The following is an 18349-nucleotide window of genomic DNA, read 5'->3' on the forward strand; positions in this document are numbered from 1 at the left end:
TATTTTTATATGAAATAGCATTACGCCTAAAATAACCGACATATTGGTTGTAATTCTCTATGCAAATTCACTATAATCCTTCTTCCTGTGACACTGCTTTATGATAATGTTGGGAATAAGTATCATGTCTCCCCAAGTTTTTTTTTCTCTCCTATAATCATCTCCGCTTCTGCTGTTCTTTATATCACTCTTCACCTATGCACCTTCTACAGGATTTCACTATTTTTTTTCTATAATGTACCTGCCAGAACTGAACATAACATCTAAGATGTGATCACACCATTCTCTCTTATCTCCACTCTGGCTTTTCAACAGTTGCGGTGTTCCACTTAATGTGTTCAGGTTTAAAATCTGGGAGTGAGTGTCACACGCAAAAAACTTTCAGTTTAAACCTGGGCACTTTGGCTAGTAAATAACATATTCTTTGTCACTCGGTTAACCAAGTATACCAAGTTAGGAGAATTAATATCCACATAACGGTATAAACTGCTGAAGAATCTATTCGATAAGAGGGATGAATAATGAGTGTGTACGCTTCTTGGTGCTGATCTCGAAAGCCATTGTGAATCTGAATTGATTTTAAAATTAAAAATTAAGAAGATAATATCCAGTGTTGGTGAGCAAGTTCCCCTGTAAACTACCCGTGGGAGGTAAAGGAGACACCTGTCAGAACTCAGTTTGGAGTCAGCAAAGGTATACGCTGCGACCTTAAGGGCCGCACACAGAAATTAACCCTAAGATAATGACAAATGTTCACTCTATCTATATATGTGCTATTCTAGTGTTGCTTACAGCTCCCTTTAACTACCAATCAGAGTAAAAAAAGGAAACAATATTTTTTCCCACATTGCTTTTCAGAAAATAAAACTGTGCTAATCCCACCAGGCATGCCTCACAAATATGACAGAAATGTGAACTACTGAACACGTTCACAGTCATGTTTATGCCGTTTCCCGTCTCTTGGTTCTCACCCGCCCCCTGCGGCCCCACAGAAACTACCCATCATTTTAGGAGTTCTCCTCCAACAATACAGTGCTGGTAAGAGTCCCAGGTTATTTTCATGCGGACAGTCTGACATTTAGAACTCAGTGGGGTGGTCCTGGGCGAGGTGACTCTTGGCTTTTCCTGGGAGGACGGCAGGGTTGAGAGCCCCATCTCCCCAGGGCTTCCCAAGGAGGGAGGTGCCCACTTTCGCTCAGAGCCTCTGGGTTCCCTTTTCATCACTTCTGCTGTAGCCACTAGGGGCCGCTGTCTTTCCGCAGCCACTAGGGGCCGCTGTCTTTCCGCAGCCACTAGGGGCCGCTGTCTTTCCGCAGCCACTAGGGGCCGCTGTCCTTCCGCAGCCACTAGGGGCCGCTGTCTTTCCGCAGCCACTAGGGGCCGCTGTCTTTCCGCAGCCACTAGGGGCCGCTGTCCTTCCGCTTGTTTTGGGCCACCCTTTACACCACCTGCTGAGCTCTCCGTCCTACAAATAGTCACACGGTCCATGAACTGCTCCGTTCAGCGCCACTTGCGTCACAGGACATTGCTTTCTCAGCGTGGACAACGGGGCTTCCCATTCCTCTCATTCCTCTCCGTGGCTGAGAGCAAACTGTCTTCCTGACGCCCAGGTTTCCTGGGTCGAGTTCCCACCGAGAGTCGCTCTGTGCCGTCTATGAAATATTCATGTGTATGAGTACTTATATACATATAATTATATAGTTATGTATGTCTACAGCGACGTAGTTATATGTGTAACATAATATTTCATTGATATAATGTGTTTATATTTAATTCTTACCACCATCTTCGCCACTCCAGGGCAGAGAGGTGCCCAGGGAGAGAAGGCTCGGCTGGGGAAAAACCTTGTAAGATAAAGACAGAACCAGTGAATTCCGCGATCACAGCGGCTCTGTGTGCTCCGCATGGCCTCCGCCGTTGCTGTTGAGAAGTCAAAGAAATGGACAGGCAGGTCTTAACGCCTTCAGGGACTTTCCATCTTGTTGAGACAACAATATTTACCCCCAAAGCAATGACGTGTCCTTGTGGTTCTAAGTCTGGATAGGCATCAAGTATCAATATTTATATTTACTCGGGGAGGCTGGGCTCCAGGCAGACACCGCTCAGAATTTCCTGGGTGGACGCAGGCGGGTGTGTGGACGACTCACGGGAGGTGAGAGACACTGTGGAGCTCACACGAGGTTCACCTTTCTTCTCTGTACAGTACAGCTCCCGCTGTAATTCAGTAAAGGGTATTTAGAGAGAGCCAGGCACTCCCGGGAAGGTTCCTGGAGGGACTGGCGGGGGTGGGGGGGGTGGGGGGTGGGGGTGGGGGGCCGCTCCCAGGCTGGCCTGCTGGCCTTGCAGGGTTCCTTCCCGACAGTGAGCTTCGGGCTGCTCCCGGCTAGCCAGCGTCTCCTAGTGTCCCCTTCGTGCCTTGCTTCACTGTGGGGCGGACCCAGGTGCTGGGCTGCCGGGGACTTCCCGGCCAGGAGCAAGCAGACGTTAGAAGTCTCCGCGGTTGTTGGAACTCGGGTCTCATCCAGGAAGGGTTTGGGCCGACAGAATCTGGGGAAAACTAGGTCCTACCATTGGCCAACCCCCTTTCCGTTTGGCCTCGTCCCTCTACCCCAGCCTCTCTCCACACCCGGGAGGTAACCACCTCCCAGCCCACTTCCTTCTTTGAGAAACGGGGGGTGGGAGGCATGTTGACAACACTTGCTTGTGACCTAACGTTTGAATTAGCTGTTAATACAAATCTGTGTCATCCTAGATGTTACCTTAGAGCAGGGGTCGGGAAACTTTTTGGTTGAGCGAGCCATGAACGCCACATATTTTAAAATGTAATTCCACGAGAGCCATACAACGACCTGTGTACATTACGCATTATCCAATAAAAATTTGGTGTTGTCCCGGAGGACAGCTGTGATTGGCTCCAGCCACCTGCAACCATGAACAGGAGCGGTAGGAAATGAATGGATTGTAATACATGAGAATGTTTTATATTTCTAATGTTACTATTTTTTTATTAAAGATTTGTCTGCAAGCCAGATGCAGCCATCAAAAGAGTCACATCTGGCTCACGAGCCATAGGTTCCCGACCCCTGCCTTAGAGTCTTACATGATTTTATTATAATTTTGTTTGTCTAGAATTCTTTGAGCATTTTATTTCATATCTATACACACATACACAAATATGTGAATATATAATATACACATGTTTATATATATATATATATATATATATATATATATACACACACACACATACACACACACATATACTCATTTAAGAAATTTCATTTAAAATGACACGCTTCCAAATAATTTCAATATGGACACTGTCGCAATGTAATGACCCTAAATGAACTCTGAGTCAAATCACGAACTCCTGAAAAATGACATGGTTTCTTAAAAAGCAAGCGGCGTCTTAAAAAGCAAGGGGCAGAAAGCTCGGGTGTAATGCCCACAGTCACTCAGCGTTTTCAATTGTTGTGGTTTATGAAATGAGAAGATCGCTATTGTCCCATCCCACACAGACTCAAGCCACTCTTCAGGATGAGTGATTAATAAAAGCTTTACCCAAATCCATAGAGGGAAGTAGAAGTCAAATCCTAATCCAAACACAAACCTGTTTGCAAATTAGAACCCAAATCCTAATGCCTCCGAGGCTGTTCCTCCAGCTCACAATGGCATTGCTGTTTTCACTTAAAATCCCACAACCTTTTAAAAAGTGATTGCTGTTTCTTTGTGTCATTAAACACAAAGGCTTTTAAATGATTTTTCCCCTCTAAAACGCACTCAGAAATAGAGCTGATAATTCAGCTTGCCTAAAAAAATGGGGAGGCAGGCACTTTTAAAGACAGTCATTTAACAAAAAGCAGAGTTAAAATAATTTCGGGTCAAGAGAACTCGGTTTTCAGACACTGTTTTCAGAGATGAACTGGAAACGATGTGAGGCCAGTCGTTTATATCTATGGTCTCCCTAAGCTGCGGGTAACTCTTAAGAAGGCAGAGCAGTTAAGATCAGGTTTGGCGAATATAACAAGAGCCTTAAACAGGAGATGTGTTTACCTTTCTTCTGATTACAATTATTACGAAGACGGAGAACGTGGGTCTGAGGGAAGGACTGCAGGTGATGGCCGGCTCATGGCTTCTGCATTCCTGTGGGCGGCCCCTTCCCCATGGCTCCAACCACCCACCCGCTGCACCCCATCTCCGGGGTTCCGACTGCCCACTGTGCCCTGTCCCCGGGATTCCGACTGCCCACTGCACCCCGTCCCCGGGGTTCCCACTGCCCGCTGGGCCCCTTCCCCATGGCTCCGACCACCCACCGGCTGTACCCCATCCCCGGGGTTCCGACTGCCCGCTGGGCCCCGTCCCCGGGGTTCCGACTGCCCGCTGCACCCCATCCTCGGGGTTCCGACTGCCCACTGGGCCCTGTCCCCGGGGTTCCGACTCCCCGCTGCAGCCCATCCCCGGGGTTCCCACTGCCCACTGGGCCCTGTCCCCGGGGTTCTGACTGCCCGCTGGGCCCCGTCCCTGGGGTTTTCACTGCCCACTGGGCCCCGTCCCCGGGGTTCCCACTGCCCACTGGGCCCCATCCCCGGGGTTCTCACTGCCCACTGCGCCCCGTCCCCGGGGTTCCCACTGCCCACTGGGCCCCGTCCCCGGGGTTCCGACTGCCCACTGGGCCCTGTCCCCGGGTTCCGACTCCCCGCTGCAGCCCATCCCCGGGGTTCCCACTGCCCACTGGGCCCTGTCCCCGGGGTTCTGACTGCCCGCTGGGCCCTGTCCCCGGGGTTTTCACTGCCCACTGGGCCCCGTCCCCGGGGTTCCCACTGCCCACTGGGCCCCGTCCCCGGGGTTCTCACTGCCCACTGCGCCCCGTCCCCGGGGTTCCCACTGCCCACTGGGCCCCGTCCCCGGGGTTCCGACTGCCCACTGGGCCCTGTCCCCGGGGTTCCGACTCCCCGCTGCAGCCCATCCCCGGGGTTCCCACTGCCCACTGGGCCCCGTCCCCGGGGTTCCCACTGCCCGCTGGGCCCTGTCCCCGGGGTTCCCACTGCCCACTGGGCCCCGTCCCCGGGGTTCTGACTGCCCGCTGGGCCCCGTCCCCGGGGTTCTGACTGCCCGCTGGGCCCCGTCCCCGGGGTTCTGACTGCCCGCTGGGCCCCGTCCCCGGGGTTCTCACTGCCCGCTGGGCCCCGTCCCCGGGGTTCCCACTGCCCGCTGTGCCGCGTCCCCGGGGTTCCGACTGCCCGCTGGGCCCCGTCCCCGGGGTTCCGACTGCCCGCTGGGCCCCGTCCCCGGGGTTCCCACTGCCCGCTGGGCCCCGTCCCCGGGGTTCTGACTGCCTGCTGGGCCCCGTCCCCGGGGTTCCGACTGCCCGCTGCAGCACATCCCCGGGGTTCCGACTGCCCGCTGTGCCCCGTCCCCGGGGTTCCCACTGCCCGCTGTGCCCCGTCCCCGGGGTTCCCACTGCTCGCTGTGCCCTGTCCCCGGGGTTCCGACTGCCCGCTGAGCCCCGTCCCCTGGGTTCCGACTGCCCGCTGCAGCCTCGTCCCCGGGGTTCCCACTGCCCGCTGAGCCCCGTCCCCGGGGTTCCGACTGCCCGCTGGGCCCCGTCCCCGGGGTTCCCACTGCCCGCTGAGCCCCGTCCCCGGGGTTCTGACTGCCCGCTGGGCCCTGTCCCCGGGGTTCCGACTGCCCGCTGCAGCACATCCCCGGGGTTCCGACTGCCCGCTGGGCCCCATCCCCGGGGTTCCGACTGCCCGCTGCAGCCCATGGGGAAATGCAATGAGGAGAAAAGGCTGTTCCCCTCACCTTTGAGAGTGAGCACCACGTCACAACTTAGCCCTGCCATTTATATGACGTGGTCACCTGGTTACAACGAGTGACGGAGGAGGGTGGGGACTGAAACTGGAAAGCCATGTGTCTAGATCGTCACCATGTTTTTTAATTAAACAACAATGGCAAATGCCTGTAAGAAGATAACCTGCAGCTTTGGCCACTGAAGGGCCGTGTCGCAGTGTTCATAATGGACCAAACCTGGCCTGTAAATCAAGATCGTATTTGTTGTGTCCGGGGCTGGTGTGGTGGGTCTGGGTATACACTGTACCTCCAGCCACAGTCCCTGCCTGAGACGCGTCTGCAGCAGCCTGTGGCATCTCCTTGGCTGACACGGCACGTGTCTACCTGCCTCGAAACGTTTGGATGAAATGTTTTCTCCTCCGAAGGCTTTCCTTCATTGCGGGGTTCCATTCCCGTGAGAGTGATCTGCTCCTTCGCAGGTGTCCCTAGAGCACGTTTCGTGGTTGCTGAGGAACAAAGCGAGGGCGCTATGGTGTCAGGTTGCTGCTCAAAGCCCAAGCGGGAGTGGGAATAGTTCTGCAGCCCTTAGGGATCCTGACCCAGGCGGCCTGCAAGGTTAGACTGCTGACTCGGCAGTCACTGCAGCTCTCCCACGGACCTCACACCTGGCTGGAAACAGCTTTGTCTGAGTCAGATGTGGAGGTTCAGGTTGCTAGTGTCTCCCTTACTGGTGCACTTGATTCAAACGGTTCTCCCCACGCACAGTATTTGAGCTGTGTATGCTTACCCAACTGGAGTGCCGGCTTCTCTTTACCTGTCCAGACCCCGGCCTGTTTCTCTTATAGGACCCAGAACACTTGAATATTTCATCCCTTACGGACTGGACCTGACCGGGATCCACTATCTTGAAAAACCAATTTCGTTGGTGACACTGATTGCCTTTTAATTCTGCTGGAAGACATACAAACCGGAAGTGTCTCAGGAGAATGGGGACATATGGGCACCCTCACCCTAATGAAGAACCCAGAATACTAGAGTCTTTGAGGAAGTACTTGTGATCAGTCTTCCTCTGGGGGGTATTTTGAAATGCTGTAAATTGCAGCAGGAGAATCTAATAGCCACAGCAAAGACAATTAATATATTTTTTAAAAAACTCTAAAAAGCAGGACTAAGGAAATATTATAAGGCTTTCTGTGACATGGGGATTGACTGTTTGAGACTGGTCTACCTCCCTGACTGTGCTGTTATAAAGTTGGTAAGATAGGCAGAGGATTTCTGCTTGTTTTTATTGTTATATTTTTGTTTATTTTTATGCAAAAGCATGGGACAGATTATATTAAACAGCCAGTCATTTTAACTGTACCAAATCATCATCATATACATACACACACACACACACATACACACACACAATGGTACCTTGCAATACGAATTTAATTCGTTCTGTAACCGAGCTCGTAAGTCAGTCAACTCGTATATCAAACTGCCAATACTGGCCCCGTGCACCAACGCGCCAACTAGCGGCAGCTTCCCAAATCACGACTCATATCTCAGAATTTTGCTCGAATCTCGAAGAAAAATACAGACTGAGTTGCAGCTCGTATCTTAAAAAAATTGTATGTTGGTCTGTTTGTATCTCAAGGTACTACTGTATTATGTATATTATACCTCTCCATATATGCATCAAATATATATATATATGTATGTATGTATATGAAGGCCTCCTCTGTGAGAGTGACCCATCTCACTGACCATCCATCCCCTCTGTATCTGCACACTCGCAATCTCACAATGGCCCCTGCAAACACAGAAAGAACCTACTCTAAATCGTCTTAGAATTTAAAATGTGGTGTTGGAAATCTTGACTTAAAGAAGAGACTTCAGTGCCGGTATGTACGTTCCTGTAACTCCCCCAGAACAGTGAGTTCCTCAGAGCCCCAAACTGCCTGAGGCCCGTTAATCTGGGCCGGGCTAAACTCCACAGAAGACAGTTCAGCAGCTGTGTTTGCTTTTAATTTGCAAAGGAATTTAGCATTCCCATTCCCAGAAGGAAGGGACTCTCCAGCCGGGCTTCAATCGATCAGGAACATTCTGGGTACCTCTGCCAGTAGCAGTGATGGGGAAGACCTGCTCTTACCACCCGCAGAGTCTCTGGCAGGTCCTGAAAGAAGGAAAAAATAAAAAGGAAAAGGAAATTTGTAAGAGACTACAAACCCTAAAAGCTGGTCCGAGAAAGAGGTGCTAAAACACAGGAAATATTTAGCTGAGATGAGAAGGTTCTAGCGATGAAGGAGACTCCCCTCAGGGAGTCAGAAGGGCTTAAGGACCTTTTCCAATCTCCCCAGGCAGGTAAGAGTCTAACAGAGGACACCCAGGACGCAGTGTTAGCGGTGTGCCTGCACCAGGCTGTGTGTGAGGATTTCAATAGGGAGACCCACCCCTATTTCTCTGCCTTTCTTTCTGTAAACTAGTTATTGAAGATTTAATGGGGGCATGGACTGGGATCTCTCTTCTGAGCGTAATGAGCGATAGAACCTGACCTACATCACAAGGTATTTGGGCAAAGGTTGAGAAATGGGCCACCAAGGAGGACACATTGTGGCGAATCAAATGACATCTTATCAGAATGGATGGAGTAGAAGGGGGCGCAGAACCGTCTGAGAATCGTGATGCCCAGTGACTACTGACACGGAATATAAAATTGCATGACTCGATCAATCGTCTTGAGAGAAAAAAAAGAGCTTAACATCTTTATTAAATTCGTAGGCATTATGGCTGGTCCTATGTTACAGGCAAGCGCTCCCAAATGTCACTCCTTTGTCTCATATGCATACCTGTCCCCAGATTTCTCTGGGACGCCCTCTAGTCCCGCAGCGCACAGATCTCAGATGCCAGGGTGAGAGAGTTTGCCAGGATTATGATAAAAGTTGGCCAAGAAAATAAAATTTTAGAGAAAGATGAAGATGTATGAGAATATAACAAATGGAAGAGGCATTTAGCTACATTAAGGGACAATGAAATTCCTTTAAACATCTCCAGCGCTCCTTGCCTTGGTCCCATGCTCATGACCTCAGTGCCACAGAGGGAAGAATGACATTCTGCACTCTTCTATTTTGGCAATAAAACGGGTGCCCTAAACTGTAGGCTGCTGACACCTAAATCATGGCAATTTTCACACACAGAATACTTGTAGTTAGGTCTATAATCTGTGTACCATATACTGGGGATAGGCAGGCTAGTTGTCTCCAATACTTAGCCTCAGGCTTAGAAAGAGTGTTATGGAGAGAGGAAATTAAGTGATACAGGGTGTCAGCTTTGGGAAAGTTTATGTTAGTGGATAGGAGTAATAGAATGGTTATAGAATCTCAGAGCTTGAGGAAACGTTCACATCAACAGCTTACCTTCATTGGTATCAGTAATAAATCAATTTCTCACTTCATACCAGACACTCGCCTAAATATTTATTATCCTTGACTCATTTGAGATCCTCAAGATATTCTACTTTTATCATTTCACAGAGGAGGAAGCTGAGTCACAGAGAGAGACCAAGCAATTTGCTTCGTGTTGCGTAACTACTGATGTTAAAACCAGGATTAGACTCTATAGAGTCTGGTCTCCAAGGGTCTATACATATGCATTTCACTACCATAGGTTTCCTCTCTTGAAGAGAACAAATACTCAAAGATGTGAAGAGACCGGGCTAGTCAAGCATCTACCAGGACTAAAGTAAGATTTCTTAGCCCTAATTAATGATATTCAACATTGATTGATATTCGTGAATATTGACCAGAACCTCTGATGCTTTCCAGGGCACTAGCTTGGCATGTTAGTGCTATCTTTCATTACTTTTCAGTACCGGCACCGGTTCCCCCTATGTCTCTGGCCAGCAACCTGCAGCTTGCGAGCTACATGCGGCTCTCTGGCCCCCTGAGTGTGGCTCTTCCACAAAATACCACGTGCGGGCGCTACCTCGATAAGGAATGTACCTACCTGTATAGTTTAAGTTTAAAAAATTTGGCTCTCAAAAGAAATTTCGATCGTTGTACTGTTGATATTCGGCTCTGTTGACTAATGAGTTTGGCGACCACTGCCTTAGGTCAAGCCCAATTGGGAGTTAAATGTATGGTACCACTGATGAAAGGAAACGGGTTTATCTTGATTATTTTCTTACATTTGTTGTCTTCCCTGTGCCAGGCAATATGCTTGATCATTTACATCCATCTTCTCCCTGAATTCTCACAAGACCACTCTGTGGCAAGTGTCATTGTATTTATTTTACACATGTGGAAACTTAAGGACAGAAGCTGAGAACCTTATGCAAGATCACAGCAATCCCACGGTAGTGTCAGCCACGAAATCCTGCTCTTTCATCCTCCCAGGTCCCTTGGTCTCTGTGTACCTTGACTCTTCATAACATTACCAATGAAAATTCATTTTGATTTGGAATATGTACCGATACTGTTCATTAAAACGCAATGTACGTTCATTTGTGGGACTTCAGTTTGACCTTTCTAAATGAGATTGCTATTTAAAAACAACATGTCCATAGAAAGCAAAAACAACGGTGCTCCCTTGTGTGATATGCATTATTGGGTGCACATTACCATTTCTGACTTGCTATGCATATTTTCTCCTTATTAAAAAAAAAAATGTATGCACAGCTCATGTTTACTCAAGGGATGAATTATTTTGCAAGTGAAAAATTATAATTGTGATATGCAGTCACAGTTCAACCTTACATCACCAAAAAGGGAGGCTTTTGCTGGATACTCTTTCTGCAACAATGTTTTTTGTGTTTTTTGTTTGTTTGTTTGTTTGTTTTTTAAAAGCTCTCCAGACAGCTTTAACGATTGTAAAATATTTAGGTGGTTGTTTTTTTTTTTGAAATGTTGGCGACCACATAGAATAATGCATGAGAGGAATAAATAAATAAGCAGACAAATCGCATCTAAAGTCCGATGGATGGTGGGGCTTTCACAAAAGGATCGACCACAGAGGTTTTAAAACCCATTTGATAGGTTTTCATTTGTGGCAGAGAGGTTCTTCCACGAGCGAGGCTCTCTGCCCTCGAAGGGCACAGAGGAGACAGTGACGGAGGGCGCCCTCAAACTAGGGAGACAGTGATGACCACACTTGACGACCACAATTTAAAAAGACTGAGCTCTCCGGAAGGAATGCCCAGTGAAACGCCTCAGCCTGTGGCTACCCCACAAAACCCAACTTGTCTGCGGGCATTTGTCACCCCATCACCCCGTCACCCCATCACCCCGTCACCCCATCACCCCGTCACCCCGTCACCCCGGGGCACGGGCAGTGTGCTCCTTCAACCATCCTGACTGCTGCTGTCCACACCTGGAGGGGCCTCTGAAAGTCCTGACATAAAAAAAAACCACATTATCTTGAAAGGATTTTGTGATCCTCAAGGGATTTTATGAGACCTCGCCAAATGGAGCTGGGTCACATTGACTGTAGACATGTCCAATCTGTTGACGTTAAGGGTGCGGAGGAAGGGGGTCCTCTAGATTTCGAATTCCTGTCTCGCTTTCTTTTCTCCCTGTGGTAATGCTTCTCTGTTTTTCAAAATATCCACATTGGCATTTATGTGACTGTCCTGAGAGTTTTGTTTTGTTTTGTTTTTTCCCCTCTAATAAGTGATTTTCTGGACTTCAATCATCTCCGCTTTTAAAACATTCCTATTAGGTCTCATTCTTGACACGCATTTTCATTGATTACTAATTCATGTGGCAAACATGCCACCTCAGCCTTCATATTAATGTGGTCATTGAAAATGACACAGAAGAAAAGACATTTAGGCCTACCGAGAATTAATTAGCATGTAATTCTCAGTATATCACGGAGTGTTAATTAGCAGTTAAACCAACCTCTTGTGCATGACCTGCTGATTTCAATACAGTGTTCTATTTTGGAGACCCTCGGGGAACTGAACTCGAAAGGATATTTGGTCTTTCTTTTGTGAAAATGAAATATGGAATCATAACTCCAATTCTCCTGTGCTTTGTTTAACGGCTATCTCTGTTTTTTCTCGGGTTTCTTTCTTAAATCTCTGTCTTCCCTTCCTAATACAACACTAGCCGAACCACTACTAATTATTAAGAGTGAAATAAATATCACATTGAAGCCCTTTTTAAAATTATTATTATTATAAAGTCAGAACTTGTTCTCACTTTTCTTACTTGCAGTTCTTAGAGTCGTGTTTAACAGGATTGTGGATAAATCTGGGTGTGACCTAGTCTGGACTGTTGTCGGATTTCTCCTGTTTTTACACATGTATGTTTGGGTGGTCTACAGGTCTTTGAAGCAAAGAAGTTGACTGAGGAATCTGGCATATTATCAATGAAAAATGAACTGAATTATCTTCTTTTAAATGTTTCTTAAATGTCAACGCAGTCTCTGAAATTTTTATTTCTGTCCATGTAGAAATAAAACAACTCATTTGAGCAGTTGCTATAGCAGAGAAAGTTCTGGGCACATTTATATTTCATCCTCATAATCAATAACAGCATAAGAGTGGCTCACCGGCTCAAATTATCCAAATTTATCTTTGAGATGCATAAATCAACATGGACATATCTGAACTGTCAGAAACTCAGAACCCTTTAACCGAATGAACAAAATGGAGTTTCTGAAAAATGCCAGGGTGTCCGCAAGGCCGGCTGACCCACAGCGTTCATGGGGTGTTGTGACCTTTCTAACCTCCCTTCTTGGGGCTCAGATCCACTGCTCCCCCTTGGGAAACTAATGCTGGTCCCTGCATCTCTCTCGTGGCTACCACTTCAGCTCACAACTTTCTTAGACTGGTTATGAGATCAAGGCAGTCAGAATACATTATTTTTAAAGAGCTTTCATGGCCCTTTGATTTATAACTATATCGAGAAGCGGTTGGTTATTAAATTATCCTCCTACCAAAAAGAGCAACTTACATTTGGACGTGGCGCAAAGCATTTTCACACACATTACCTCGTCCGATTCTTCACAGAAGCTCGGGGCAGGTATAATTATGTCATTTTATAGAACGAAGAAAGAGTGTCGGAGAAATTCAGTGATTTCCCGAGGTATTCAAAGCTGGAGAGATGGTGGCAAAATCAAGAGTTACAGTTGGGCTTTCAGTTTCTAGACACAATCCTCTCCCCACTCCACTGCACTTCAGGCTGCAGACCTCAGACCTGGTTTTCGACCGGCTCCCCTTGGGCGGGAGAACTCGGAAGGTGATAAGGCGATGGAGGAAGTGAGGCAGAAGAAGAGAAAGAAAGGTGATCTGGAACGAATTCAATGTCGAGTTTTCCATCATGTGACATTCGTGTGTCCGGGAGAGTGAGACAGGTTGGTTCCCTTCAAGACCATCTCCCACATGAGCCCTCTGTGTAGGGCTTCGGGGCATCTGTAGGACCCACAACTACACACCGAGAGTGTGGACAGCGCCGTAAGGATACTGCGTCCTCATTGAACACTTTCCAAAATGCACAGGAGTATTTCTGTCTCTATTAGGACTGACTAGAAATGGCTCCTGACTTAGGTCTGAGATGGAAGCTTCATGTTAAATAGCCTGAACCACGAAAGCTCTGAACTGTGATCACCTCTATTGCATCTTCAGATGCATCAACATTTTAGGAAGGGCCCTGGGAAGTCGGAGAACAGTATTTGCAGCCCCATTACGTCGGGTCAGTGAGGAACTGGGGTTAAATGTGTTGCAGATGTTTCACACATGGAGCTTCATATATAATATTTAGAGTTCTCTCCTAGGACAGAACGAAAGCTCAGGGCACAGGCGCCGGCTTCAGACGACCTCACCCAAAATCCACGTTCTGCCAGTTGTTAGACTGACTTCCAGCAAGACAATGGAAATCTCCGTGCCTTGGTCTGTTTTCAAGATGAAGGAAGGCAGTGCACCTGTAATTAATCAATACACACAGGCTTGTACTTTTACCATCATGCATTCAGGGAGCACAGGGAAGCGCCTAGCATCGTATGGCATGTCTTCTAAGAGTGTTCTGGAAAAGGGATTATGTTCCCGATTCCCTTATAACTAACTAAATAGGTGACACTACTGTTTTTTTTTTTCCGTTTTTCGATATCACTTCCGGGTTAACTTCACCGTATTAGTTTACGTGTCTATAACCCGCTCACAAAAATTAGGGGATATGCTATCGCTTCCTATTCATTTTGAAATATCCCCTAATTTTTTGTGAGTAGTATTTTTATATATATATTTTTGTATCTGTGTATCATGTGGATAAAGCGTATTTCTTAAAGTCTTCAAAACTAGGGAAAACAAGGAATTTCACCATTTTGCTCAGACATTTGGCTACATGATACCAAGCGACTGATTTTACTTCATAAAAATGTTTTTAATAAATGTAACTGATAATGATTTTTCTTTTTACCTGATGACCAGATGAACTGGTTGACACTGGCATTTTACCCACTGATGCTGAAGTAGGCAGTTTGGGGAACTATTCGTGGTTCAGTCTCTTAAAGCGCCATCCACACAATTCTCTGCCAGCGGTTGTATAATATCCACGCAGCTTTTCCAAAATTCCTAATTCATTTCCAGGCAGGAGATCATATGTTGGGAAAGGCTGACTCAGCATGAAATATTTACACCCCAAATTATTTTACCCTTGTATGTGGATTTAAAATGTGTTGGTACAGAGAGTTTTACCCCTTCTTCCAGCTTTATTTCCTTATTATAGCTTTTCATCAAGCCTCTCACCATGAACGGTAGCACGGTGAGTTTCACAAAGGGCCGTGATGTACTGAAAACAGCTACCCGCTGTCAAAGGTATCATGACAACGATTGCATGTAAGCCTGAGTTCGGCAAAGGTGGTCTTCCCACCCCCCTCCCCTACCCCTTCCCTTTTAGCCCTGCGTCACCCTCGCTTGGTCCCGGGAGAAGAGAAAACATGCCATTGGACATACGATTATAAAACCCTCACACCAGGATCTGAAAGAATTCAATCTGATTCTTCACTTCCCAATCAAACCTGGCACACATCAGAGACACAACGAGAGAGGACAGCATTTCTATCTCTCTGTCTTCCTCCTGCATCTGTTGTCCTCGGGTTATTTCAACCAACTTTTCATTTCTTTCCTGACCAAAGTGTCAGTGACATTGACTTCCTCCATGGTGGTAGTATCATAGAGTTTAATGCAGTGGTCCAGAAGTCTGCGTGAGCCATACCTTCGAAAGGGCCGGCTTCTTTAGGAAGTCATGGGGGAGGGGAGGGGTGTTAAGGAAGACACTCTCAACACACAAACTCTCCTCAGGTGCTTTCTGAGACGTGTGGTTCGCTCAGGTTGAAAGAAGAGTTTCCTATTTCCTGCTGTACTGGGAGACGAGGCTAAGTGGGGTGTATTATTCAATATGGGTAAGTCAAAAGTAATCTGACTCCTCTTGTGGATGCCACAGGGTCTGCGATTGTTGATGAGTCTTTGGTAATTACTCTTTTGCCTCAATTTTAAAATGCAAACGACCTATTCTAGTTATTACTATTTTTTTTAACTCCATACTAATAACCTTTTTATGGTGGTAAAATACAAGTAGCAGGTAATTAATTGATTGTTTAACCCATTTTAAAAGGTGCAATGTAGTGGCATTTCGTGTTCATGATGTTGTGCAACCAGCATCACACTCTCATTCCAGACCACCTTCTACGCCCACAGCCACTGAGGTGTCAGACCCCGTTCTCCGCTGCCCTTGCCACTGGACACGGCTCTCTGCTCCCGGCCTCTGTCCCCTCCTCTGCTCCCGGCCTCTGTCCACTCCTCTGCTCCCGGCCTCTGTCCCCTCCTCTGCTCCCGGCCTCTGTCCGCTCTCCTGCTCCCGGCCTCTGTCCGCTCTCCTGCTCCCGGCCTCTGTCCACTCCTCTGCTCCCGGCCTCTGTCCACTCCTCTGCTCCCGGCCTCTGTCCACTCCTCTGCTCCCGGCCTCTGTCCACTCCTCTGCTCCCGGCCTCTGTCCACTCCTCTGCTCCCGGCCTCTGTCCACTCCTCTGCTCCCGGCCTCTGTCCCCTCCTCTGCTCCCGGCCTCTGTCCACTCCTCTGCTCCCGGCCTCTGTCCCCTCCTCTGCTCCCGGCCTCTGTCCACTCCTCTGCTCCCGGCCTCTGTCCACTCCTCTGCTCCCGGCCTCTGTCCCCTCCTCTGCTCCCGGCCTCTGTCCACTCCTCTGCTCCCGGCCTCTGTCCACTCCTCTGCTCCCGGCCTCTGTCCCCTCCTCTGCTCCCGGCCTCTGTCCGCTCTCCTGCTCCCGGCCTCTGTCCCCTCCTCTGCTCCCGGCCTCTGTCTCCTCCCGACCTCTGTCCCCTCCTCTGCTCCCGGCCTCTGTCCCCTCCTCTGCTCCCGGCCTCTGTCCACTCCTCTGCTCCCGGCCTCTGTCCCCTCCTCTGCTCCCGGCCTCTGTCTCTTCCTGACCTCTGTCCCCTCCTCTGCTCCCGGCCTCTGTCCACTCCTCTGCTCCCGGCCTCTGTCCCCTCCTCTGCTCCCGGCCTCTGTCCACTCCTCTGCTCCCGGCCTCTGTCCACTCCTCTGCTCCCGGCCTCTGTCCCCTCCTCTGCTCCCGGCCTCTGTCCCCTCCTCTGCTCCCGGCCTCTGTCCCCTCCTCTGCTCCCGGCCTCTGTCCCCTCCTCTGCTCCCGGCCTCTGTCCACTCCTCTGCTCCCGGCCTCTGTCCACTCCTCTGCTCCCGGCCTCTGTCCACTCCTCTGCTCCCGGCCTCTGTCCGCTCTCCTGCTCCCGGCCTCTGTCCGCTCTCCTGCTCCCGGCCTCTGTCCACTCCTCTGCTCCCGGCCTCTGTCCCCTCCTCTGCTCCCGGCCTCTGTCCGCTCTCCTGCTCCCGGCCTCTGTCCGCTCTCCTGCTCCCGGCCTCTGTCCACTCTCCTGCTCCCGGCCTCTGTCCACTCTCTGCTCCCGGCCTCTGTCCGCTCTCCTGCTCCCGGCCTCTGTCCACTCCTCTGCTCCCGGCCTCTGTCCGCTCTCCTGCTCCCGGCCTCTGTCCGCTCTCCTGCTCCCGGCCTCTGTCCACTCCTCTGCTCCCGGCCTCTGTCCCCTCCTCTGCTCCCGGCCTCTGTCCGCTCTCCTGCTCCCGGCCTCTGTCCGCTCCTCTGCTCCCGGCCTCTGTCCGCTCCTCTGCTCCCGGCCTCTGTCCACTCCTCTGCTCCCGGCCTCTGTCCCCTCCTCTGCTCCCGGCCTCTGTCCCCTCCTCTGCTCCCGGCCTCTGTCCGCTCCTCTGCTCCCGGCCTCTGTCCACTCCTCTTCTCCCGGCCTCTGTCCGCTCCTCTGCTCCCGGCCTCTGTCCGCTCTCCTGCTCCCGGCCTCTGTCCCGGCCTCTGTCCCCTCCTCTGCTCCCGGCCTCTGTCCACTCCTCTGCTCCCGGCCTCTGTCCACTCTTCTGCTCCCGGCCTCTCCCCATTTGCCATTCTGAATATTTCACATAAATGGAACCATACACTGTGTGGCCTGTTGTGTCTGGCTTCTTTCACTTAGCATGATGTCCCAAGGTTCACCCATGTGGTAGCATGTATTACTCACGAGTCATTCCTTTTTAGGGCTGTATAATACTCCAGAGTATGGCTCTTCCCGTTTTGGTTCATGCATTCATCAGATGATAGATCTTTGGACTGTTTCCACCAGTTACTTTTATAATGGACAATACCCAAGTAAAATTTAAGTGAGTATATTTTCTTGTTTCAAGTTGCATGCCAGTATTAAAATTGGAACCATGTTTCTGTGTCTCAGACCGTTCTACCTGCTTCTCAGCCTTCTGATCTAGCATGGCATGTGAAATGCCTACCTGGCCTCTAACCCCTGGGGCCCGCTGTGCCCTCTCCCTACAATAGTCTACACTGCTTAAGTAATGGGTCCTTGAAAGGCCTTTTTGTAGATTGTTGAAATTTAGCTATAATGGAAAAGTTACTTCTCATCAAACTACCAATACACCTAGCCCCCTCCCAGCACTGGGACACAGAATGGGAAGAGGCTGCCTTATGTTTCATAATTTCAAAACATCCTAAAGTGGAAGCAGAAGCTCTTGTTTTGATTCTGAGGATGCCACAGCCCGTGGAAACCAAGCAGGCCGCTTCAGGCTCTGTGTCCCACAGGCTTAGAAACTGAAGGGCAAGGCTCTGAGGTCGCCCCATGCTCTGTGAGACAAACGCGATGTGATCTCTCACGGCACCCGGAGCGCGGGGGTGGGACCTCGGGTGGATGTCTCAGCGGAGAGGCAGCGGGGCTGAGCCACCGTGAACACCGCCCCCCCCGCCCCCCCGCCCCCCCCCCGCCCCCCCCCCCGCCGGCCACTGAGCACTCCGCTCGGGGCTATTGGAGCCTCAGCGCGGGCGGTGGCAGTGGCTAATTTATAAAAATGGAGATGGACCAGGGCCCCCCTTTTATGGGAGAGGGGGCGGAAATAAAGTCATAATGCATTTTCAACAAATGCTTAGCTGCACTTCAGGGCCCTCGGGAACATTCCATTAATGAGGAGCAGGAATTACAGAAAAACAGATATAGATATGTAAAAATGTTGAATTAACGTTTTTCTC

General features: G+C 49.6%; 1 protein-coding gene across 1 annotated transcript; it reads right to left on the reverse strand.

Annotated features, from left to right (window-relative positions):
• Window positions 1–1880: 1880 nt before the first annotated feature.
• On the reverse strand, window positions 1881–17220 carry LOC136382926 (collagen alpha-1(I) chain-like). Its single transcript, XM_066352311.1, has 8 exons — window positions 16450–17220; window positions 14525–14584; window positions 7931–7954; window positions 7213–7320; window positions 6094–6336; window positions 4182–5756; window positions 2072–2214; window positions 1881–1920 (listed from the first exon to the last, which is right to left on the reverse strand). Exons 1-8 carry the CDS (start codon window positions 17218–17220, stop codon window positions 1881–1883), a joined length of 2964 nt encoding a protein of 987 aa, XP_066208408.1.
• Window positions 17221–18349: the final 1129 nt, after the last annotated feature.

This window comes from Saccopteryx leptura, chromosome 11 (assembly GCF_036850995.1).
Source record: "Saccopteryx leptura isolate mSacLep1 chromosome 11, mSacLep1_pri_phased_curated, whole genome shotgun sequence".
Lineage (NCBI taxonomy): Eukaryota > Metazoa > Chordata > Mammalia > Chiroptera > Emballonuridae > Saccopteryx > Saccopteryx leptura.